General features: G+C 38.2%; 1 protein-coding gene across 1 annotated transcript in view; it reads left to right on the top strand.

Moving 5' to 3' along the window:
* Positions 1–209: 209 nt before the first annotated feature.
* The window catches only part of Zswim6 (zinc finger SWIM-type containing 6), a 189,347-nt gene continuing 163,190 nt past the window's right edge, over positions 210–26,366 (top strand). Inside the window, exon 1 of the mRNA XM_026402559.2 lies at positions 210–864. Coding sequence (XP_026258344.1) covers positions 210–864 — 655 coding nt within the window. The remainder of the gene's footprint in view (positions 865–26,366) is intronic.

Below are 26,366 nucleotides of genomic sequence, written 5' to 3' on the forward strand. Positions count from 1 at the left end.
ATAGGCCCCGCCCCCAGTCCGAGGTTCTCCCTATCGGAGCTCCGCCTCAGCCTCTGCGTCACGGAGAAGGCCACACCTCTCGTGCCCGTACAAGGAGCGGCGGGCCCTACATGGCAGCGTGGCGTCGCCACGGCGTTTGCGTGTCGCGCTTCCTTGTGCCGTTTATAGGGTCCCGGCACTTCCGCTGTCGGGTTAGAAGCGGCGCGGTCATGGCGGAGCGCGGACAGCAGCCTCCTCCCGCAAAACGGCTCTGCTGCCGGCCGGGCGGCGGCGGCGGCGGCGGCGGGGGCAGTAGCGGCGGCGGCGGTGCGGGTAGTGGCTACAGCTCTGCCTGTCGGCCGGGCCCGCGGGCGGGCGGAGCGGCTGCGGCGGCGTGCGGGGGCGGCGCGGCGCTGCTGCCGCCGGGCAAGACCCAGAGCCCCGAGTCGCTGCTGGACATCGCAGCGCGCAGGGTGGCGGAGAAGTGGCCGTTCCAGCGCGTGGAAGAGCGCTTCGAGCGCATCCCGGAGCCGGTGCAACGCCGCATAGTCTACTGGTCCTTTCCCCGCAGCGAGCGGGAGATCTGCATGTACTCGTCCTTCAACACCGGTGGCGGCGCCGCGGGCGGCCCCGGCGACGACAGCGGCGGCCCCGGCGGCGCGGGCGGCGGCACTGGCGGCGGCGGCTCCTCGTCCTCGCCGGCCGCCACCTCGGCCGCCGCCGCCGCCGCTGCCGCCGCCGCCGCCGCCGCCGCCGCCGCGGGGGCCGGGGCCCCGTCGGTGGGGGCCGCCGGGGCGGCGGACGGCGGCGACGAAACGCGGCTGCCCTTCCGCAGGGGCATCGCGTTGCTGGAGAACGGCTGCGTAGACAACGTCCTGCAAGTCGGTGAGTCACGGGGCAGCTGCGGGCCGTCTGTCCGTCCGTCAGTCCCTCTGGGAGGCCGCCCGTTCCTCCTTCGCGGGCATCCCCGCAGCCCGGCGCGCGCTGGCACCCCCGCCCCGTGTCCTCACTGGCTCGGACAGTCCATGCGAACCGAGTGCCCATTTCCTCTCTCCGTCCCCGCCCCCGTCTTGGTCTCCCCGGACGGGCCAGTGCGAGTGGAAATGAATCAGCAGGACGCGCCCCTCCGCAGGGTCGGCGGGGTGGGTGTAGGCGCCCCCCCCCCCCCGGCTCTTGGCGTTCTCCCTGCCCTCCTCGGGGCGTACATCCTGGAGGGCTGCTCGCCCGTCTTGCGGGGCGGACATGGACAAAGGCGCGGGCGGACGGTCGGGCTCGGGCTCCGGTGTGTGGAGGGGCCGTGCAGGGCGGGGGAGGGGGCGCGGGCCGCACAGACAATGCCGGCCCGGCCGAGCCGGGGCCGGGCCGCTCTGCACTCTCCCCCCTCTCCTCTGGTCTGTCGTTCGTTCGCTCTTCTTTCTTCCTTTTCTTCCTCCTTCCCACCGCGATTTGAGGGGAGGGGAATGCATATTAACGCCGCTTGGTGGCCGCTGCGCTCGGGGCTCCGACGGGCGGGCAGCCGCGACGCTCCGGGGTCGCTGCTGCGTCTGGCGCAGGCGAGCTCCGCCGACCGTCCCGCTTTGAGTGTCCTGCGTTCCCCGAGCCTCCCCTGTCCCCGAGTAGCGAGGTAGGGAGGCGGCGGCAGGTTGGACCCTCTACAGAGGAACCTGGGTCTCCGAGGACGCTCGCGAATTAAAGGGCGCGGGCCCCAGAGGGAGCCGCTCGCGCTTCCCTTTTCTGTGGGGCGGCTCGGGAGCCTCGCCGCCTGAGCTTGGTCCGCGCTGGGGTCAGGTCATGGTGCTTCGGCGAGCCGCCAGGAGCACCTCTGGACTGCCACTTGAAGTCGGACTGCAGGAGCGCAGGCAACGGGCTCTGCGGCCGCTCCCGCGTCCCCTTGGCGCGGCTGCTGGGCACGACCCGGCACTTTGTTCCCGTTTGTAGGTTTATTTGTGCCCTTTTCAATTTTCTGTCAGTCTCCGAAAAGGGGAAACCAAACAAAAGAGTCTCTTTATTTCTTTTCAGGGCTTGTAAAGTAGAAGATATTTGACAAAGGCAAGAGAAGGACTTGTGATTTAAAGCAGCACAGCCCTCTTTTCTCTGACAGACCATGAGAGTTTTCTCAAATACCGAGTTTAAAAGCGTCCCCTGGCCTTCCACCTCCGGAATGTCCCCCCCCCCATTCTGTCCAGATATCTTGCCAGCCATATCGATGGGAGTGTTTGAACTGCATCAAAATGAACAATGCTATAGTGAAACTCTTCCCTCTGCATATTTTCTCCTAATTACAAATTGCATTTTTTCCAATTCTTTACCATGTTGAAATTGTAGTGAACACCATACAAAACAGATGTGGATAGCTTTCGGAAGCATCTCTGGTTTCTCACTTAGTCTTTTCTCTCTGTAATCCGTTCTTTTTAGCAGCTTCCTTTGGGGGAGTGGGGTGTGGGTCTGGATAGTGGCCCCAAGAGAGAATTAAGATTTGTTTTAATCCGGTCTGGTTAATTTGAATTCTAATGCAATCTGCAAACGTGATTTTCTGCATGGTCATTTATTTCCAAAGGCAGCCCCCAGTGTTGTCCTTTTCTATGCTCAGCACCCTTTCCTTCTGTTTAGAGGGGCTAGCTTTTGAGGCTATCCATCCTTTTTGCCTCCCTCCTCCTTTTTAACATCTAATTAGCATTCTTCAAAGTTATACCATTTTTCTTTTCTGCTGGTTTGAAATGGATTGAAACACATCTATAGTTTCTCAGTATATAACAAACTAGAGTGTAAATTTTTATGGCTTGGCTGGCAACGTTGAGGTTTTTCTTTCTTTCTTTTTCTTTTTTCTTTCTCTGTGCTTGACTCTGCTTGCAAGCAATGAGGAATGACAGGAGAGCACATAGGGAGGGTTTCTTGGCTGATTGCATTTAAGCCAGGAATTCACTGTGAAAATAAAGCCAAGGGGCGATAAATAAAAGATGCAATCTTCTCTAGGAGACAGACACACAGCGTGGGCTTTGCCTGCTTTCATCAGTGGAAGAGGCCTGGGTGAGTAGTTGTAAAAGAAAATAGTAACTTTTTGAATAGTTCCCAAAGGGGAAGGAAGCCACTGAATGGAATTGGCAGTCCTTGGATGTGAAGTGTTATGATGCTTCTAGGGTAGTTTCAAGAGTTGACCACCACTTTGGAAACCCATACATGCTAAACAAGTACTGTCCAAATTGTGGAAGATACTCTTTTTCCCCTCTGAGTTGTGTCAATTGCCTTAACTTCCAAGTTCTATTATTAGTGCCAGTCAGTAAAGAGGTGGAAGACTGAAAATGGCCTGATACCTGAAACTGAGATAGAAAACTTAAGGTTTGTTTCCCCCCCTTGAGAGAGGGTGTCTAGATTAAGTATCTGATTAGCTTTAAGGGATAGTTTGAATTGTTATACTAACTCAAGAGACTTATTTTATAATTGTGATTTGAAGTAGAACTTTTTTTGTTGTTGTTTCAGAACCTGAGATGGGAAAGAAAAAGAATACTGTGTAGACAGCACCACCATAAGCATTTTCTGCTATTGCAAAACTGCAAGTTTGTTCATACAGGAAGTATTCCTTGACTTATAGAGATGACTAAATTACAGCTACACTAGGAAAGATCTAGTTGTCGGGTTTTATTTTACATTCATGCTGTTGAAGTTTAAGGATTGAACAGAGAGTTGGGCTTGCTAGAAATTAAGCCTGCTTGGTAGTTATTTTGCAACTTGTAGATTTCAAGAAGAAACTTAAAAGTAATAAACTAAATTTTTGATACAGTAGTTATAAACAATATTTAATTAGCGCAGAACTGCCCACTAGTTGGTTATAGGAAAGTTTTTAGAGAAACTATTGTTGATTTATGTTCAATAATGATATGAACAGGGAGCAGTCTCTGAAGGAACTATTATGCCAGTATTATTGACAGCATTTAAGGAATAAAATAGAAGTTACTATATAAACAATTTTCCCCAAATTTCTGCCTGGGAAAGAGCTTCCCTTAAATGATATAAAACTAAAGCGATGAAGGGAAAGATTAATTTAATTGAATACAAATCTAAAAATTTTTGGAGGGCTGAAAGCACCATAAATCAAGTTAAGCAGCACACTGGACTTTATTTATAGCATGTTTGACCAAAGGCTGGCTGAAAACTCCCAAAAGTTGGTAAAAAGTTCAAAAAATTTATGAATAACTCAGTAGGAAAATGAAAAATTTCAGAGCCAATGGAATGCAAATGGTTAATAAGCATACCTTTCTTCAGTCTTACCTAAAGAGATACCAAATAAAAATGAGATGCCATTTTCATCGACTTTACTGGTGAAGACTAAAAGATAGATAGTAATGGTACCTGAAATCAGTTGGGGACATGGGGAAGAGAATGCTGACTACCTTGCTTTTTGGCACAGTCTTTTTGTCTCATTTCTAGGAATTTATCCTATAGATAATACTGATATTAGTGCATAAAATGCTCTGTATAGCAGTGCTTATTTACTATATGGTCTGCAGTATTAAAAAGTTGGAGTCAACCTAAACTTCTATCAGAAGGGAACCGATTAAGTAGTATTCAGTAGAATGCTATGCAGCCATGAAGAATTAAGTTGATTTATATATTCTAACAAGGAAAGATAACCAAAATATTTGATTTTAAGTTATTCATAGAGAATGCTGCATTTTTACAGCAAAAAGGCAGACTTGTGTTTAAATGCATTAAAACATCTGGAAAACAATTCAAGCAACCATTGAATAGTTGGTGCCTTTGGAGAAGGGCATTGAAGTGAATAGGCAAGGTTGACAGGTATTTTACTTCTTTCTTTACGCCTATCTTATAGTTGGTTTTTGTTTAAAACTAGAAGCATATATATTTTTGCAATTAAAGAAACTTTAAAAATTAGACTTGAGATTTTAATTTGTCTTTTTTTGTTTTGGTGTGTTTGCGTGGGTGTTTGTGTATGCTTGAGTGTGGACATGCATGTTCTTTATGAAAGCCTGGTTATATCCCTTCCCCCTATTTTTGGTTTTGAAACACACAGTTTCCTTATTTGTGACTAAACAGTTATTTTAGGCAAGACATGTTTAAGAAAAACTAGAATCTTGTCTTTTTGGATGAAAAGGAAGGAGGTAGTTTTAAAAGAAGTTGGCTTTTTATTTTTCTGCTAGTTGCTTTTGGAGAGAAGAGAATATTGCCTGGAATTCTGTTAACACTTGGGTCCACACATTCTTAAAGCCTTTCCACATTTATTATTAAAAATTTTGTGGTTTTCTTAGCGGGTGGCAGGGCAGTAAAAGAGGATTATTATTAGAATTAAGATGAATAAAGCTGGATGTGGTGGTGCACACCTGTAATGCCAGTGGCTCTGGAGGCTGAGGGAGGAGGATGGTAAGTTTGAGGCCAGCTTTAGCAACTTAGCAAGACCATAAGCAACTTAGTGAGACACTGTCTTAGAATACAAAATAAAAAGGATGGGGGATGTGGTTCAGTGGTAAAGCATCCCTGGGTTCAATCCTACCAAAAACCAAACAAAAATGATGAATAAAAATTTAAATGAGGTAATTTATTGGTTTTTCTTTGAGCACTTAGATTTTCTTTATAGGCTGTAGATGATGATACAAGGATGTAAAAAGTCCCTTCAGAATTGTGTATTTTTAAAATTGAAGATGGTACATTTTATTGAATGGATTTTCAATGTTAAATACAGAACAGTTTTGTATAGATACCTGTACTTTTTCTGTCTTCCCCCTCACTCCCAGTGTTGGGGATTTAATCCAGGGTCTTTAGCATGCTAGGTATATAATCTTCCACTGAGCTATGTCCCCAGCCCTTTTTCTGTCTTTTGATTAATGAAAAAGTACAATACACAAAAGAAGAAGTTTTCAAACTGGTCACATGTATCTTTTGTATTTTTGTGGATGAGATGTTTTGATACCTGAGTATGTCCTCAATATTGTTCAGGGGGAAGTTAGATATTCAGTTTTAGGTAAGGAATATGTAGCATCTGTCCCTCTACTCCATTCTCTGATGGCTTGTATTAACCCAATGAGGAAATCTAAAGTGTTTAGTAGAAAATATATTTTTTTTTTTTTGTAGCAAAAGGACTTAAACAGTAATGGAAGGTGGAATTGCAGATTTGGGTTAAGCAAATATTTTTACTTTTTTCAGTCTTGAAATTTCTTGCTACACGATCTTGTTAATGAGTATATCTTTGGATTGAAAAGACCCATCCCTGTTATTTTTTTTTTCTCCTTTTGTGTTGGGTTTCATTCTTTTTGCAAATATAAAACTTTGATGCATTCCCTTTTAGAAACTTCAGGATGCATATGGAATAAGTTCTTTAATAGAATAATTATTGCAATTAATTTAATCTTATTGTCTTTTTAAAAAATATTTTTTATTTGTCAATGGAACTTTATTTATTTATAAGCCACACTGAGAATTGAACCTGGCTAGGCAAGTGCTGTACCACTGAGCTACAACCCCAGCCCAATCTTATTGTCTTAAAGTGTGTCTTTGTTGGTTTTCAGGGTGTTTATTCCAAAGCTTTTTTTTTTTATAAGGTTAATCAATTAGTGTCAGATGCTTCATATGGAAAAATATATCCCAGCATCTCTTTTCTCATATTATAATGTGTTTAGTTACAAATGTGTGAATTCAGCTAGTAATATGTCCAGTGAAAAGGATGGCAAAAGAAGAATGATGTGTTTTCTTTTAGGAAAGTCATCCTTTTAAAAAAAATTACATGATTGGATCTGTACTGTTCCACTGTAAATTTTCTTCACTGAAACAAGGTGAATTTCAAGCAGATGAGAGATGCCGGCATATATACATGTGCATATATTTTATGAAATAGTTAGAATTGACATAGTAATAGATTGTCCACTGTGAAAAGGGGTACAGGGTAAACATCTTAAAAATTAGCAGTGACATACTTATGACAGTAAGATTTAATTGTTTTATTAATGACAATAATTCTATTGAGGGACACATACCCTGATGTTTCTAAAAGAGTGCATCAAAGACTCACATCCGCAAAAATGAATTTGGTACCTTGAAGGCTCATACTTACATATTTATGTGATAAAACATTCATTTAATGTTAGAAATTTTCATAAGGGCAGTCATTAAGCTCAAACTATTATTGACTTAGATTGTAGGTAAGGACAAATATATTAGAAACAAAGCAGATTAAGTATTTTTTTAAAGTGTAATAAACTATATGAAACTGACAAACCAGTTTTAATTACCTTCCAAATTACCATGCTGTAATTAAAAAATGGTGCTTTCATCTAATGAAAAGACTAATTTAGTTTTCTTGTTTTATTTTTTAACATGTAAAATGTTTGAGGATTGCTATAAATCTGACAGCATGAGCTATTCCTCCTTTAAATGCATGGGAAGACTATCTCCTGAAAAGTCAATATCGAATAATAATTTTGAGAGAAATGTTACATGGTCCATTTCCATGAAAAGAGGTTCTTGTTTCTTAGTCATAGCCATAGTCTCAAAAATAAAGTGTGTTGGTTAGATTTGTTTATAAAACCTGGGTATCTTTTTAGTTTTTGCTTTTAGTGCCCTGTGTGTTGCTAAGAATATGCTATATGCATAGTTTTTAGTTCTTTAAAAATAGAATCCTCCTATTTTCATCTAGAAAAGATAGCTAAAGCAAGCTTTGGAGAGAAGACAGTGCAAAATTTGCTTATGATTTTGAATGTTTAGCTGATTGAAGCATTGCCATTCAGCTGATAGAACACTGTTGCTTAAGGGTATGCTAAATGTTTGACATCTGTTAAACAACAACAACAACAACAACAACAACAAAAAGTTTCCCTTGCAGCACTGGGGATTGAATCCAGGGATGCTCTCCCACTGAGCTACATTCTTAACTCTATTTATTTGGAGACAGGGTCTCACTAAGTTGCCGAGGCCACCCTTGTTCAAGCTTGTGATCCTCCAGCCTTCAGCCTCCTGTGTAGCTGGGATTATAGGCCTGTGCCATCATGCCTGGCTATATTTGTGGAATTCTTTAATGATAACTAGTTTTGTGTCAGCTGACATACACATACATATACACTTTTTTGTATTTGTGGTACTGGGAATTGAATCCTGGGGTGCTCTACCACTGTATATACCCGGGGACCTTTCATTTTTATTTTGAAACAGCATCTTGCTAAGTGGCTGAAGCTGACTTTAAATATTAGATTATCCTGCTTCAGCCTAAATTGCTGGCCTGAGCCACCAAGTGCACTTACATGTGCATTCTCTCTCTCTCTCTCTCTCTCTGTCTCTGTCTCTGTCTCTGTCTCTGTCTCTGACACACATTTACAAATGGGGATAAAAGGAGACAGGTAAACCCAGTTATAATTTGAGTACTGTTATTCCAAGCATATTTTAGTGATCCCTGTATACAGATGCATTATTCTATATGAGAAATTTATAGATTTATTTATTTATTTATTTATTTATTTATTTTATAGATAAAATACTCTTGGATTATACGGTTATCTATTCATAGAGTTATGGAGACTGTGGAGATGAACAAATCAACTCCAGCTTTAAAATTTTTTTCTGATAAGAAAACTGAGGCCCAAACACTTGAAGTAGAATTTCCAGAGTGGGTTAGTAATCGCCAAAGCTAAACCTTGAATCTCTTTTTCCACAGCAGCATGAACTATATCTCTTGGTTTGCTGGGAATGTTTCTTAGTCCCAGAAATAAAAAAAAAACAAAAAAAAAACAAAAAAAAAACAAACCTGTATTCTTGAATGTAAATTGACAATACTGTTGGTGATGTCATTTTACTGAGTGTTAAGAAAGTATTTCAATGTAGTGTTTTAGTTTCATGCAACATTCTAATGTGTTCAGTTTAGTAATGGTTCTAGCATGCAAAATATGTGCTATTATTTGTAGATGTTTGGAAACTGTGATAATGTTAAAGAGATTTAAGTTCAGGAAAAGGTACGTTAACTGTGCCAAACTTGAGTACAGCTGTGTGATACCTATGAATGTATGTGTACGTTCATGTAAAAAAGAATTTATTGAAAGTTTAAAGTGCTTGGTTATTCATAACAACAGAAGATGATGCCCAGTAAGAAGTTTGGTCTGAGTTTAGTGCGTTTACAGTAGTGTTTGCATTTGATCTGTTTTTGTAGGTATCTCATTGTTCTAGACAATGTTCTCATTCCCTCATCACGTGTAAATAGTGCATAATTGATGCTTCAGGATAGGCCTGTATACGAAAGCACTGTTGCATGTAATTGATGGGGCCCCAGGATATTAGTAACCTCTAACCTTTAAAGACATTTCTATGATTTGGGGTGGTTCTGCACTGAACATGATTTATGGTAAGATTTTTAGTACTACAACATTTACAAATGGAGTAGTAACAGCAGCTAACATTTCTACAACAGTTAACCATGTGCTAGATACTGCTCTCTCTGCAGTAATAACTTATACCAACAGTCATAGGTAGGCACTATTGTTCTCATATCACAGGTAAGGAAATTGAAGCACACAAAGAACAAGTAACTTTCCCCATACAGGCCAGTGCATGACTAAGCCAGATAGCCTTCTGGTGCTCTTACACTCCAAGCAGATATGCCTGTGATGCATCATCTTACCTTTACTGGAAGGTTATCTTTAAGCTTATAGTCTCTTGTTACTTTTTAGAGTGACTTTCACAGTAACTTGAATTGTAAATTATGATCAAAGCTATGATTTTTAAATATGCATCTTAAAATTTTACTTGAAAAACAGTGTCTCTTAAAAATTTCTTTCCCCTCTTTGCTGTGGATTGAACACAGGGCCTTTCATGTACTAAAATATGCACTCTACCACTGAGTTATACCACCCAGCTAAAATATGTCTTTTATGAATGAATTTCAGCTTTGGATGATTATTGTGTTAGGTGATTTTGATTAACTTCCATGAGAAGTTGAACTTTTGAAACAAATAACTTGCTGGTTAGGTCTAATAATTTATGTGCTGCAAAGTATGTGCTTGAAGTTTATTTAAGAAATTACATATTTATCTCATTATAAGGCCCTTAAAATACTGTAATTAAAAATTAATACTATTTCTTGTTGCTAGTAGTGAGATTTGTTTTATAGTTCCAACTGTGCAGTTGCCAGACCCTGATGTTAATTGGAAGGATGCTGTAGAACTTGTCAGTACATTTAAACTCTAACCCAATAAGCTGATCAGATAATTTGGAAGCTTGTTTAGTGAATTCATGTGCTTAATCAGGTGACTGGCTGCCTTGTCTTGCCTTACTTAAGTCTGTTTACTTAAAACATTTTCATTGTTAGTTGGTGTCGTATTTCTGCTGTTGGAATATGTACAGAAAATATGCATAAGGAGATATATAGAACCAATCTACAGAATTGTTTTAAAATCTGTTTACTTAAATCCGTGTAATTTAGAATTTCATATATGTCTGGTTTTACTTGTGAAATACTTCTTGACAGATACCAGTAATTTTATCAATGAAGTGTAGGTTTTTTTTTTTTTTCAATAATTTAGGTACAAAGGACAAAGACTAGTGCCTTCTCAACATTCGTCTTCCTTGGTAAAGGCATGCACAGGTGGAAGCAGCATTGTCTTTGGTCATGTTGAACCTTTGCTTCTGATACCCCTTTTCTGTTAACTCATTTCTGTAAAGAAATGGTCATTAGTTTTATAGATCCTTGTTATAAAATCCTAAAACTCAAATACCAGAAATTTATAATCTCTTGTTCATATGAACAAATTTCATAATGTGTTAGTTCTGTTCTTTAGGATTTTTTTTTAGCATTTTTCACACTTCCTCAGTTTATTGTTATTTATTTACTTAGTATTGGGGATTGAGTGTAGGGGCACTTTACTACTGAATTACATCCGCAGTCCTTTTATTTATTTATTTTTAAAATTTTGATACAAGTTCTTGCTAAGTTGTTGAGGATCTCACAGGTTGCTGAGTTCGGCCTCAAAGTAATGATTCTCCTGCCTCAGCCTCCCACCGCAGTATTCTGGATCACTGATATTATAGGCATGTGCTACCTTACCAGGCTGAATTTTATTTTTTTAATGTTTTCTAATAATTTCTCCCTTTTCTCCCTCCTCAAATATCACTGGTATAATTATGAACCTTCAGCCCAATGAAATTGGCTGTTCTTATCAAGATTGTAGTTCATACTTTGTCTCTAGTCAGTAGTAATGCCAAGGATTGAAATAATCAGTGGCTATTTTATGGTGTTGGTGGAATCAAATAAGACTTGAGGGCAAGAGATGGGGAGGCTCTGACCCAGCCTGCTTAAAAGGACTAGTCCCCCACCCCCAACTTTCTCTCTTTTTTTTTTTTTCTTTTCTGGGGGTTGGGATGGGTGAAGTGAGGAGTAGGAGGGTAGGTTGGGGGGGGGTGGGGAAGACAGGAGAGGTAAAAAATACCTATCAAGAGCATATTTCATTTCCTTCATCCCCTGCAGGTGTCTGCCCTCCTTCCAGCCTCCTTTGAATTAGGGAAATAAAGCTGAGGTCAGAAGGACCTATGTGTTCCAGCTGCTGTTGAGCTGCTATTTTTAGCCTGGCCCTACATCAGGCTGGCACCAGGCCATGATGGCACAGGGCCAGCACTTCGTGGGACTGCTGGCAAATGTCAGAAACTTAACTTTTCTTCAAACGAACGTGTTCTGTGCTGTGATACTGTATTTATATGTACTATTTTGAAATACAGTGTACATGTTTTTAAAGAAATAATGGATTTTTAATAACCATATAAATAATCTTGAAATATATAATTATTTCATAAGGCAAATTTTGCCTTATCAGGTCAGACACATATCTGGCTTAAAAATTTTGGTTTTGTGGTGTCTCCAAGAAGTGCAAGACTTATTTGGATTATTTAATATGCTTTGGCATCTTTTGAAAATTGCCATTGTTGAAGTTGGAGAGTCTGAATTGCTTTGTATAATAATCATAAGTGTCATAAGACATTTCAGAAAGCATGTCCTTTTTTCCTCTAGGGTTCTCTTTGCTAACGTATTTATGTAGGCTTAAGTTTGATTAATGTTCTAGTAATATATTTAACTGAAAATGCTTACTATTCTTGTATAGGGAGTAGCTAGGTTTTACTTGAAATACCAGTATATGCGTCCAGATTCTGTATACTCTATAGCCAGCCCACATTATGTAGATTGTATTTGCAAACTGAGTTTTAAACTTTTGGATGCATATGTGAATTTATGAACATACTTGAAAATTATGTTGTATTAGTTCTTGAATAATTTTGGGAAGAGTGAAAAGAATGTCACAGCATGAATTTGTATTTTTGGAAGGGTCTACAGTAAGAAGAATGTAATATTTATGGTCTTTCTATAATGGTACATGGAAAAGCTGAGCGTTGTTAGGGATGGTTTGTGGTACACAGTGAACTACCACCCTGTAAGTAGAAACAGAATAGTGATGATTATTTGCTTATTTAGTAGCGATGAGTGATCTGTTGGATGGTCAGGATAACATTAGTTGGTGCATTGATCTGATACCTTTCCTAAGGTAGTACAAGATAATTGGCTAAAATAACTAGAAATAGAATCAAATTGATTTCTTCTTTTTCTTTAAGGTGGTTACTGGATGAATTCTGCTGAATTCACTTCTGTGAGAATAAAAGTTTAAGTTGAATGATTTAGTGATGGTTAAAAGTTAATGGTTGGTTAAAGGAGAACCGCTGGCCTTAGCTTACAGAAGACAGATGTTTTAGTTTATTTACATATTTACATCTTTAAACATAGATGCTTACATCTTGGATAAGAGAAGTTTGGCATTTTGCAGATTTTGATCCAAGAATATTTTAGTTCTTAGGGTGAAAACAAAAATTTCATTAGGAAATAGAATGTCTCAAATAGGGCATTAAGTATGTTGAACTATATCACAGTGTAGTAATTATACCATGTGGTGTCTTTTTGCAGTTAGAAATTATGGTAGTTATTTTGAAAGTGACTTGGCATTAGATCATCACCTGATACATCTATGTATGATCTCTATATACATGCAAATATGTAATTTAATAGGCATGGAAAACTAATCTGCATGGTAGTAGGTAAGTGACATTTTATGGACTCTTCAATTTTATTTAGGTGTGTCATGTAAATGGTGCCAGCTCTAGTTTAAAAAGTAGCTTGATTAAAACTGGAGCCTATTGGTAGTGTGGTTTAAATGCCTTATAAGTATGCTGTTGGAATTATTTTTCTTTAGGAACTTGTCAGAGCGGTTTCTTTCAGTTTTCATGGATCTCTAATTGGCAAGTTACTAATTAAGATGTTTCATAAATAGCAGGAAATTCCAAAGGCTGGTGGCATTGCATATTTGCTTGCAGTAAGGATGCAACAGTGGGATAAAAACTTTAAAAACTATTCGTTTTAACAGTACAAAATACATTTATTTAAAAATGGATTTTAAAATTGTTTTAGCAGATTTGTTTCATTTGAGATTTTTCATGCTCTTTGTTAACAATTTTTATTTTCATAGTTTATAATTGTAGATGTTAGAACATTGATAATATCAAGCTAGTGACTGGATTGGTTTAAAAGTTAGTGCTATGAAGTTCTGAATGTGTGTTAGGTCATATATTAGTCGTGGTGTATGTTTTGATTTTTGATACATCATAAAACTTATGAATTCTTGAGCTTTTCTATGAAATTTATCTTTTGAGCCAAGAATATGGTTTGTATTTTTTAACTTCTTGTGTGTGTGTGTGTGTGTGTGTGTGTGTGTGTGTGTGTTGGGAACTTCAAGGTGGTGGTGATGGTAGTGGTGGGTTAAGCTTATATGAACACCACAAATTCAAGTAGCCATGATCATCTGATAGAGTGGCCTCCCTTTCCAGGAATTTATACTTCAGCGGACTGCTTATTGAAAGTTGTAATAGGACATTTTTGCTTTTCCCTTCTTGCTTTTCTCTCTTGACATTTCTTGCTAAAAATTGTGGACATCTTATATGTAGAAGTTCAGTGTATGATCAAAACCGGTCTATGGTAGTGTTAGAGATATAATGCTATTGCATTTCTAATGTACTCCTTACATTGCTGTTTTCCTGTTTAATCCTTCCCATTTTTTTTCTCTTTTGCAGTTTCATTTGTAATAATTTAGAATTAAATGTGACTCTCTTAAGAAACCTTCTTTAATAAATCTAAACCATTGTATTTCTTAGAATTTTCATAGTTTTTAAAAAAAATTCTGATAGATTCATTTAGATAATATAGTGATGTCCACCACCCCCCGTTGTGAAAGTAGGTAGACCTGAAATTCTACAAGGGGTTGTTGGAGAAACTGACCCTAGCCTGATTTCATTGTCTCTTCCAAACTTTAGAACACAACTGTGGAACTCATCTTTATTGTAAAATAAAGTTTGAGGAAATGAAGAGGCATTTCTTCTTATGAGAATATCAGATTCTGTGTAGGATTGCAGATTTCTAAGTATCGTTGATGGTGGGAACATCAGTTGGCTAATCAGATTGACTCAACATATGAAGTGCTAGCAAATGAAAATAAAAATATTCTGGCATATACTGTTATGGGCTCATTGTTTAATGGACATTTCTAGTTTAGTTTAAGATAGAGTTAAAAAGCAATTAAAATACAAAGTTTGTTTTTGGAGTGAAAAACAAATCTCTTAGTCTGGATTTATAATGGCAAATTTTAAATCCAGGAGAGCCAACTATTAATAGTGTTAGTGCAGTGTGTACGTAGCAGACATTGAAATGTCACTTGAATGAATGATAGGATTAGATGGTATGCCAGCGCTATGGGTGCCTTTATGAAATTGTTTTGGTCGGAAAAAAGAACAGCTCTGAGTTTCTATTTGATTTTCTGAATCTTAGTTACTATAATATAGTCTCTTAAGAAGATATTCTGAATAACAGTATGACCACTGGGTAGGTAGGTTGTTTTTTTAGTATTGGGTAGTCATTGCATTTCTGCACACACTGTGGAAATTTTCTTTCTTTGAGAGGACATTACTATCATCAGCCAAAAAGTTATTCTGAAAGCAGTTTGTTTATAAGGTGATTCAAGCTTTTAAGCAGAAAGAAATTTGGGTAATATACCCATGTAGCAAAGTACTTTTGAGTTGCCCAAGAAAATAAGATTGTATTGTGGGAATAAGAGATTGCCTTTTCCTTTTATTTAACTTTTAAAAGAAATCGGTACTGGGAATAGTGGTATACCCTGTAATCCTCAATGACTTGGGAAGCTGAGGCAGGAGGATTGCCATCCTCAGCAACTTAGTTCTATCCTCAGCAATTAGTGAGACCATGTCTCAAAATAAAAATTAAAAAAAAAGCATTCAGGGATATAGTTTGTGTAATTCAGTGGTGAGGCATCCCTGGGTTCAATCCCTAGTGCTCCCAACCCCCCCCTCCAAAGAAAGAAATTGGTAAAACTACATTTTAGTGTTTTTTTAAAAAATGTACCCCACTCTACCCCCTTGACTTTCAAAACACACAGAACTTCAGAACATCTGTAAGATCTTATAAGTTGTGAAAAGACATTAGCAAATTAACAGGAGTGGTTTATTTAACTGGTCTACAAAATGCTGATGATTCCTTTGAGGTAGAATTTGCTTAAAATTTTGTTTTGTATAAAGTAGAATACAACAAAGAAGGTTTTTGGAACAATTTAACAAAAGGGATGTATTCTCAATGGTTGGCATCCTGAGAAGGATGGGTTATCCAGATGACTGGTAGTCTTGGTTTATATCCCCTTTTCTGGACAAGTTGTCACCTCTTTTACTCTTAGAAGTGTTTTAGTTTGAGTGAAAAAGTCAATGATTATTTTGGCCAGGTATTTTATTTCCCAGAAGAAGAGGGGAAGAAATAAATCAGTTTAAAATTGTACTTTGCGTGTGGACAGTGGGGAGGGAAGGGAGAGGGGGAGGAGTTGTTTGAGACTAAAAGGAGACCTTGGGTTTTCCTCTGGTCTTCATGAGGGGACTCCCCACAATCTCTTCAGATAGGAAATACACCATTTCTGTGTTGATTCTTAGACCATGAGGAAGCATTTAAGAGATTCTTAATTTCCATAGGTTTGATGTATCCTCCCCACTTCATTTTCTGCAGTTTAAAGATAGGTAAATCTTCATATTCTCACTTAGAGTTGAATTTTAGAGGCTTGTATTAAAATAGTACATTTCTGTTTGCACATCTTTAATCTTAGGATTGATGTTCTCAGGTACTGCTCATTTTAGGTACTTGTAGTTAGTTAGCCACTTACGTGAGCAGATGTTATTATTTGCTATCACACAGCCATGAGCTTGGAGAAGATGCCTAAGCTATGAGAAGATTAGAGTTCTTTTCGCTGTGTCTTGTCTTAGTACTTGTGTGCCTTTAGGTAGATCATTTACTGACTCTGAATGAACATCCTCTACTCCTTACAAAGCATGAATGATTACACCTTAGTCACTTCTGTCTTGAGGCTGCTAAGAGGCCCACTTGAGAATAAATGGAAGTATTTTGAATTCTAAAGAGTTACACAAAAGGGAAATATGTTCTTATTTTGGCAATTTTTCAGTTTTTTAAAAAATGTTTTTTTAGTTGTCAATAGACCTTTATTTTATTTATTTTTATGTGGTCCTAAGAATCGAACCCAGTGCCTCATACATGCTAGGTAGGTGCTCTGCCACTGAGCCATAACCTCAGCCCCAATGTCTCAGTTTTATATAATTTCTTCCATTTATTTATCTTTTCTGCATTTCCCCCAAACTATGCAATCATCATATATTGATTTTGTAGTTACAAGAAACCTTTTTATTTAGAAATTTTGTCCTATTATAATTAAAACAATGACTTTCACTACCCACAGATTGTTTTATTAATAGTTTACTATGATTGTAATTGTTCCTTGTTCTAGTGTACCTAAACAGCATATATTATTTAGCAAGGTGGCCTGAATGTCTGTGTCTCCATTGATTTTTACTCTATTTATGAATTTTGTCTTCACTTGGAACTATAGAATTCTCCTGAAAGTGGAAAGTGGAATGGATAAAATGAAATCCCTGCTACTCATGAATAGACAGTTTGTGGATTAATCCAGGCACTGGAGGTTTAGTTTCTAGCTTCCTTAAGTATTTACCATGGGCAAGTGGAGGATGGAAGAAAATATCAAATTCCCAGATTCAGATATATGTTTTAATTTAAAAACTTACAGAGTTTATCATAAGTTTACCGACTGTACTTTTAAGATTTGTATTCCCTCCTTTTGGAGACTTGCGCCAATAAATAAAAAGAGTTCCCCTTTTCCCCTTGATTTAAAGATTTACAAATAAAATATTTCAGAAAAATAGTCTCAAATGCAGTTTCAGAGTTTACTATGAACTGAAATCTTATTTGTGTGTGCTTTTTTAAAATTCCAGGTTTGATGTTCTCTTAAGTTCTTGCTTTGGGAAACTGTGGTGATATGAACAGGACTACCTACTCATGTTCTTTTGCAGTTATCCAAAGATTAATGTCTTCAGTAGAGTTGAGATTGGATGAATTATTACATCATGCTCCCCCCTCCACCCCTTTTCTGGTCTGTTAATGATCTTTCCACAGTTCTAAATGTAACATAGAATTGTACTTTTTTTTTTAAATACTCTATGTGTGTGCACACTTGAGTGTGTAAGAGTGGACATCATGTATAGATAAGAATGTTAAATCAGGTTTATAAAGTTGGACATAGGCATTAGCTTTTAGAATTGGTATATATTGCAGTCATTATATGTTATTTGTACTTGCCCTGTGTAGAACCTACAGTGACTTTCCTTTACTTATAGGACTAAAGTCATTCACGAGTGTACATGACCCAGAATGCCCTACCCTGACTTTCATTTGACCCCTCTATAATATCTTTCTTGCCCTTCAACTGTATCTAAGCTGCTTTGCCACTTGCCTTGACCCGTACTCTTCTTTGCCCAATAGAATGAATACTCTTTTACTGGTTCATGCACTAATTGTTAGAAATGGGGTAAACAATTCTGTCCTTTATAACCCTAATCATAGTTTTCATGGGAGTGTTTTCTCTTTTTAAATGATCTCCCCTGATAAGATCGTAAGCTCCAGAAGGGAAGAAATTATATATGTGTTTGTTTGTATGTATGTGTATGTGTTCTGTCTACAGTTCCCAGGACAAACCTTTGCACATAGTTGGATCTCAGAAATTTGTTCAATAAATGAATGAAGGTGGTGTTTTACTCTAGGGGGAATATTTTTCTCAGCTCTCCAGGAGGAGGCACTGCTTTTACTCTATGGTTCTGTCTGTCTCTTAATCCCACACTTAAAAGAATATGTCAATTTGAAAAATATAGCCTTGTTTTGTGTTTTGGTCACTTTGGGCTACACTTAGATTCCTCAAAGGTACATTTGCATTCATCTCTGTGGGTAGAAGGACTTTCTTAGAAGAGTTTGAGAAGCTCTGCTTCCAGTAAGCACCTTATCAAGGTCAATAGTATTGTGATGTGGATTTATATGACATGGACTGGAAAATTCAGTTAGGCATGTATTACTGAGAAGAATGGTAGATATGTAGTAGGAGCAGGAGTCTTTCTCCTGTCTACATGTATAAATCAGTTCTCTTTTTTCCTCAGTTCTGTTGAATGAACAATTGTGTTTGGTTTTTATGGGCAAGGCATTAACCTTGGACAGAACTCAGGGCAGGGTCATGTGGGCCCCAGCATTTCCTTTAAAAATTTTTTTTTTTTTTTTAGTTATAAATGGTGCTGAGGATTGAACCCAGTGCCTCTCACATGTGCTACACAAGTGCTCTAGCACTGAGCTATATCCCCAACCCCCCAGCATTTCTTTGTGGAACGTTATTTTTCTGTCAGTTACTCTATGCGTGCTTGCCTGTGCTTGAGCTTTGCTTTTTCAGTATTTTTCTCATCTTTTAATTCTTTGATTTTTTTTCTTCTTTTTCTCATCATTTTAGCCATTGATTTTTTTTTACGTTATTCAGACTAAGAAGTAGCAGGGTAGAATGATGTATGTAAGAAATGTCAATCAGCTATCTGCTACATAAAGTTATTTCTGTCCCATTAAAAGTGGTCTTGAAGCTGGGAGTTGTAGCCCACTCCTATAATCCTAGCAACTCAGGAGGCTGAGGCAGGAGGATTGCAATCAGCAATTTAGTGAGCAATTTAGACAGCATCAGCAATTTAGTGAGGCCCTAAGCAATTTAGCGAGATCCTATCTTTAAATAAAACATTAAAAAAAAAAAAGGTGGGAGGGGGACTGGGAATGTAGCTCAGTGGTTACAGTGCTGCTGGGTTCAATCCGTGGTACCAAAAAACAAACAAACAGTAGTCCCTAGAATAAATTAAAATTTTTTTTGGTGCCGCCTTTGTGGTGAGAATTGGGGTTAGCTCTAATTTGAAATTTGTTTTTTCATTTACCAAGCTATGTATTTGCAGCTCATAATACCTACCATTTTTCAAGTGCCAGTTCTGTGCTTTATAACCATGATTTCTGGCCCTTGTAACAACTTTGGAGAAAGGTATTCTCCTTATTCTACTCCTGAGGAAATATACATGAGATGTCTATAATCCTGTCCAGAAGCACCCTGCCAGTCTGGGATCTTTTTGTTGTATCACCTTCTTTTCCAAGAGTTGTTAGGAGCAACTTGTTTTCTTGCACATGTTTGAAATAAACCATTTGGAGAACAGTGTTTCATGACCTCTGAACATAACAGATAATATGACCCATCCACAATGTATTACTTTTCTGCTCTATGGAGCTGATACTGGAGTTAGCTGAGCTTAAAACAAACAAACAAAAAAACTTTCAGTCACATTTGGGGGCATTAATAGGCTTAAAACAATTACTGTTTTCTCTTTTATTGCCTCCTTGATTTTAGTTGGAAACATGCAGGCAGTGTATGTAGTAGAGACATCAAAGCAAAGAGAAGATTGATGGAACAGACAAGGTGCACACAGCTCTGTTACTAGAAGGCAGTTCATGTGCTGTGGGTTTTGTTTGCAGCTTTGTTGATGGAGAGGTTCAGCAGGTTGCTAAAAGGCTGTGGACATTCTGTTACTACCCAATTACAGCCTAAAGATCTGGAACTCTTAGAGCAAGGCTTAATATTTCCTTTCTCCCCTTTGTTTTTTTAGGAAGTGGCTCTGTTTGCAGGAAAGATTAGATGTGACTTTCTAGGCAACATCCAAGGTGTTTTGGATGCTTTTGTGCCTTCACCATAGCTCTTCTCAGATTAATGCACTGCCCATGCATTTAACTCTTTTTCCATAGCTGTTGGTCAACAGCATTTGCAACTTTCTGTGCAGTCTGGGCACAAGTTAAAAGCTTAGGAAGTCCATACAACTTGTCATAATTTTAGTACTCTAACTTATTAAGGAATATATTTTGATTATCTGATTTACAAAAGTACCATATAAAAATCCATCTATGCTATATGATTGCTGGAACACTGAGCTCTGGTTTTTATGACCGAGTTATGGGATGAGTAATTACTCTCTAGAGTGAATGGTTCAAAATGAAATAACTGTATGCCTAAGGTGTGATGTGACACCAGATGTATTTAGGCCCCAAAGGTATGTAATTATCTCACTGCTCTTGCACATACACACAAGTGCATTTATTCTTATGGCAAGAGTTTTATGTGCAAAAGAAAACTCACTTTCTGATAAGTGAAGGAACAGCACTTTATTTTTGAAGGACTTAGAGGTTGTTGGGTTTTAGAGGCACCTTTTCAATCCCCCTGTATTTCTTTAGGGCATAATTTAAGGCCATATATCACTGGATTCTGGAGTAACTGGTGTCATACTCTGGGTTTCAAATATTAAGACTAGTTTAGGGAGTTTCTCAAAGCACCATGCTTATGATTTAGTCTGATTCTTTACTCAGTGACTTGATAAATACTCCTTAAGAGTTTTGATTGTCACTTACATTAATTAAAGGCAATACCTATACTTTGACTTTCCACTAAAAATAAAAACTGTTTTATTATTCTATTTGGATTTAAAATTTTTACATAGGTTATTTATTCCCCTTTTATATAGATCACTGAGTATTAAAGTAATATTTCAATCACATTAACAATGTCACATTTTTTAAATCACTGTTCTATTTGCTGCTGCTGAATAGTACATAGGGATCAGGTAATGTTAGTTTCCCTTGCCAAAGGACCAAATACTTGAGCTTAGAGATTGAGGTTGGTAGTTATGACTTACCTCTCTGTTCACAAGCCCAGGAGATGAGAATTCCTTAGCCTGGGGATCAGTGGAGCCCTGTAGTGGCTGCTAAGTTTTCCCTTGGGCTAGAGAAAGGCAAGTTGAGATGTGGCCTGGCTTGGGGACTTCAAGTGAAATAGCAGTCATGGTAACTTACCTGTTTACAATATGATTCTCTTGAGAGGGTTTTTTTTTTTTTTTAAAGTACAGTATTAGGTTGCAGGAGACAATGGTAACTTGAGTTTTGAACTAAGTGAGAACAAACATTTAGAGCTTTAAATTCTTAAAATTGTAATTCACAAGTAATTTATGGAAATAAGCGGAATAGTTGTTATATTGTGCTAAATATCAGTATGTTCTTTAAAGAGACTGGTGAATTTCTATTTACCTGTAGTTTTTCTGTCTGATATAGTAGTCACTAGCCACATCTCACTACTGAACATTTGAAATGTAACAGGTCAGAATTGAGATTTGTTAGAAGTATAACACATGCACAGATTTTGAAGACTTAGTACAATAAAAAGAGTGTAAACATATTAAGAATAACTTGGTGGATAATTTTTGTGGTAAGTATATTGTCAAAATTAATTTTGCCTTTTTTTACTTTTTAACAATATGACTACTAGAAAGTTTAAAATTATATATATGGCTCACTTATTAAAAAAATTTAGTGGTGCTCTGTAGGTCCTTTTTTGATCTAAAAATATTTTTTTCTTTTCTTTTCTTTTTTGAGAAAGGGTCTTGCCTCTTTTTGCCCAGTCTGGCTTTGAACTCCTGGGCTCAAGCAATTCTTCTGCCTCAACCTCCCAAGTGACTGGAACAATAGGGGTACACCACTGGGCTTGGCTTTATTAAGTTCTTTTTGTTTATTTGCACAGTTCAACTATGATTTGGTCGTGTATTTGATTTTAACTTCTGGCCAGCATAAATCTAAATACCATATAGTGATCCTTAAAACTTGGTTCCAAAATATTGTTCTTTTTTTTTTTTTGCTATTGGGGGTTTAATCTGGGGGTGCTTTACCACTGAATTACATCCCCAGCCCTTTTTACTTTTTATTTTTAAGACTGGATCTTTGGGGCTGGGGATGTGGCTCAAGCCGCAGCACGATCACCTGTCATGTGTGGGGCGCTGGGTTCAATCCTCAGCACCACATAAAAATAAAATAAAGTTGTTGTGTCCACCGAAAACTAAAAATAAATATTAAAAAATTCTCTCTCTCTTAAAAAAAAAAAAAAAAAAAAAGACCGGGTCTTACTAAGTTACTTAGGGTGTAAGTTCCTAAGGCTGGGCTCAAACTTGTTATCCTCCTGCCTCAGCTTTCTTGTTGAGATTACTGGCAAGCAGCACTGTACTTGGCATGTTCTATTTAGTTGCCTTTTGAAATGTTATTTGAAGCTGTGTTTTAGTTTTAAATTTCACAGGAAGAACTACGAACCAGTCAATTGATTATTTTGTATTTTTGAGACTTCATTTGGCTAAGTTTTTTCCAATAATCTAAGAGCTTAAGTTCATTTTTTTTTTCATAAAAAGTTCGGTGGGTTTGTTGTGGTATTTAAAATTGACATTGCATTTGTAGGTAAAATATATAATGAATGTTTAAATTTTATTTATTTTTAAAACCCATCCTTTCAAAACATATTGACATCCATACTAGTGTAGGGAAAGTTGTTTTAAAAGGATTTTTTCCTTGAGTGTTGTTTGGATTTTATTGTCCTTCAAAAAAGGAGGGAAACAGATTGACATACATTTATAGTATTTTTCAAAGTGTAGTCCTTGGTTCAGTAGGTTCATCTACACCTGGGAATTTATTAAAAAAAAATATATATATTTTGCTGGGCTTCACTGTAGATGCACTGCTGGTAAACTATGGAGATGAAGTCCAGCATCTGGATTTTAAATAAGCCTTCCAGGTGATTCTGATACTAGCAGAACCACAGGCCTAATGTACCTAATGTACTGGTCAGAGTTCACCCAAGAAAAGAGAAACCCCTCTAAGTTTTAAAAACAGGAATTCATTAAAAGATGTTGGTTACCCAGGTGTTGGAGGAGCTGAGACAGCAACACAGAATGGTGAACCAACCTAAAGATGAACAAGGGCAAGAAGGTAATATGCCACTAGGGGTTGGGTTATGGGAGTATTGGAGCCAGGGTTCTCTGAGGAGTGTGGAACCTCCTTATAGGAGTTGGTAGGAATTGGAGCCATGGAAGAGATGTAGCCATTGTTGAGAACATACCTGAAATAGAGGAGAAGTGGAGGAAATATCATGGCTCTTTTCTTTTTCCCATCAGTGCCAGTACCTCTCCTGAGGTACACAACTCACAAAGACTAGATGTGTGGGCAGACAGGCCCAGGACTGGCACATGCAATGAGTACATTTTAAAACAGAATATTATTTTAATACAGTCTAATATTTTAGAATGCATTTTGGTACCAAAAATTGATCTTGAAATAGAGTACTGTCATGCCAGGAGTGGTGCTCACACCTGTAATTTCAGCATTTCAGGAGGCTGAGGCAGGATTATTGTAAGTTCAAAGCCAGCCTCAGCAACTTTGTGAGGCACTAAGCAACTCAGTGAGACCCTGTCTTAAAGGGATGGGGATGTGGTTCAGTGGTTGAGTACCCCTGGGTTCAATATCTGATACACCCCTCTGCCCTCCCCAAAAAGAGTACAGTCTTAATAGATAAATTTAGCATTATGAAAACCAAAGTGTCCTTTTATAATTGTAATGTTAGCCAGGGAAGTCTTCTCAGGAACTAGCATTTGTCAATTTAGGCAACATTTCTGTATACTTTTGAAAGACTTTCCTTCATTGGTATTCCAAGATATGTTTTAACCCACCTCTTCCTATTCAAAGGGTAACCAAGCTGCCCTTGGTTGTTAGTGTCCCCTTGTGTCAGACAATGAGAAAATTCTCAGTTTCTCTTTGATTATTTGCCTGAAATGTTCTGCATTTTTTCTTTTCACATTTTCCCTCTTGTTCATTGTTTTAAGTCTTAAGTTCTTCCGTTTATCCTCTTTGCCCTTTTATCTCCCTTTAATTTTTTAGTGTTCTCTCTTCTTTTCTTCTCCTTTGTTGTTTCAGTTGGGATTAAACTGTGATTAAATTTTGGTTGGTAGAAGGGTACTTAAAATGATAGGTCTGTAACAAAGAAAATGTAGCTTGTAAGTATTTAAAGTTAGAAATGTTAAACCCTTGAAAGAGTCCTGAACATCATCTTAGAATCTCTGCAAAAATTTATGCAGCTCCTCAGCTTTTTAAATTAATATATATTTTTTAATTAGACACTAGTATTTAACTGCTTTTATTTGGAGCAGCATTGTTTTAAACTATTTATAAGAAATGGAAGCCTAAGAAGCTAACCGCAGTTTTGCCCCTTGAGGGAGCAGTGTGTTCTGAATTTCAATTGACTATCTTAGAATCCAATTATGTGTTTAATGGTCCAAAATAAATCTAATATTTATGAATTTAAATATGTCTGGAATATATATTTTTCTTATATTTAAAAGATCTGTGTTTTCATTCATTAACTTATATTCACATTTAAAAAAACAAGAAAACAGTTGTGGGTAGGTGAGAAACCAGTACAGTTGTCATTTTATTTGTAAGTTTTTCTAATAGGAAATGCTGCTAGTAAAAACTTGGAAATGGAGAAGGAGTTTTTTTCTGATTTTTGAGCGCTATTAGAAACCAGAGCTATACTTCTGTTTAGCACTGAGGCACTGAGTTCTGTAGATGAAGTAGAGCAGTGTTTTCCACTCTTCATAGCACACACAAAATCATGTTTTGTATAGTACAGGGGGTAGGTGGAGATTTCTAACTATTGAAGAGCTCTTAATGGACTGGTGGATGGAATAGCTGGCCTTGGGTTCCAGTTGCTGTGTGGAGAATATTTAAGTGGTAATGAATCTCAGTCTTATTAAGAGCTGAGTACTTACAACTTCTGATACATATGATAGTAAGTTATAATAGTGAAAGTTGGAGTAGGAGAGGTTGGTTGTGATTGAGGTAGAGGGATTTAACAAAGGCTGTGTGTATGTGGAGTGCAGATGACATTTCATTCAGAGGGTTTACCTTGTGCAGAGTTGTGGAGGAATCAAAGGGTGAGGAGAGTTTGGGAATGGATTGGGGGGAAGGTAAGATTTGAAGATGCAAATAGGGATTAATGTATTGAGAATTACTATTAAATAGTACCTTTATGTGGCTGAATGGTCTCATGACCTTCAGCATCACTGGTAGTTTTTGAGGGGTGACCTGATCACATACCACCCACTTCCTCCTTTAAAAAAGTCTCTTGGGGCAATGTAAATGAATTGGAAACTGCAAGAGGAAAATTCACTAGGGAGGGAAAGACTTTGATCCAGACTGGATAAGAGATAATAAAAGGCTTATACCTGGTGAAGGGAAGTGGGAAGAGGGAACCTATAGTTTTGCTTATTGATGTGAAGAAAGGTAACTCATTTGTAGCCTAGGTGACGAAATGGATGATGAGACTATTTTCAGAAAGAGTTTATATGGAGGACAAGTAGCTCAATTTTGGACGTGGGGATTTTAAAATAGATGCTAGTAGAACAGCAGTTGTTAATGTTTTTGAAGTGCTTTTTAGTTTCCAGACCATGTTCTAAAGCACTTTTAAATTCATAAGAACTAGGTATTATCAGTTTGGATCCAGTCAGGAAAATGAAAGAAACACTAGATGTTTTAAGCAGGGAAGAATTTAATATAGCCATCATCCCAAAGCTTTCTATGCCACTGTGGTCCTGAAAGGACTGGAGAAACAAAAATTTTGGAGGATATGTAGTTAGGTGATGTTGGAGCAAAGAGGTGAAAATGCAAATGTGTGTGTGCTTGTGTGCATTGCATAGGTGACTCATGAAGGAGCAGAAAGGAGAAGGGTGTCAGATAATTGCTGCATTCACAGTGTGCTTTTCCAGACTGGAGAAAGTCATTGGCCCTGTTGCTTTGAAACACCACATATGATGCTGGAATATTCCGTGTCTGTTGCCTCTACTTGGATGTACCTCTAGAAACAGGATACAAAAAGGCATTTTCTTCCACCTTGCAGTCTACTGTCAGTGTTTCCCATGGGCAGAACTCAGGAAGACAGTTGACAGGGGAGCTTGGAATTTGTAGTTAATAGACTTTCGGCCCTTTATAATGCAAAGAAGAGATGAGAACCAGTAGTTGCCATTTTTATCCTTAC

The sequence above is a fragment of the Urocitellus parryii genome, chromosome 1 (genome assembly GCF_045843805.1).
Source record: "Urocitellus parryii isolate mUroPar1 chromosome 1, mUroPar1.hap1, whole genome shotgun sequence".
Lineage (NCBI taxonomy): Eukaryota > Metazoa > Chordata > Mammalia > Rodentia > Sciuridae > Urocitellus > Urocitellus parryii.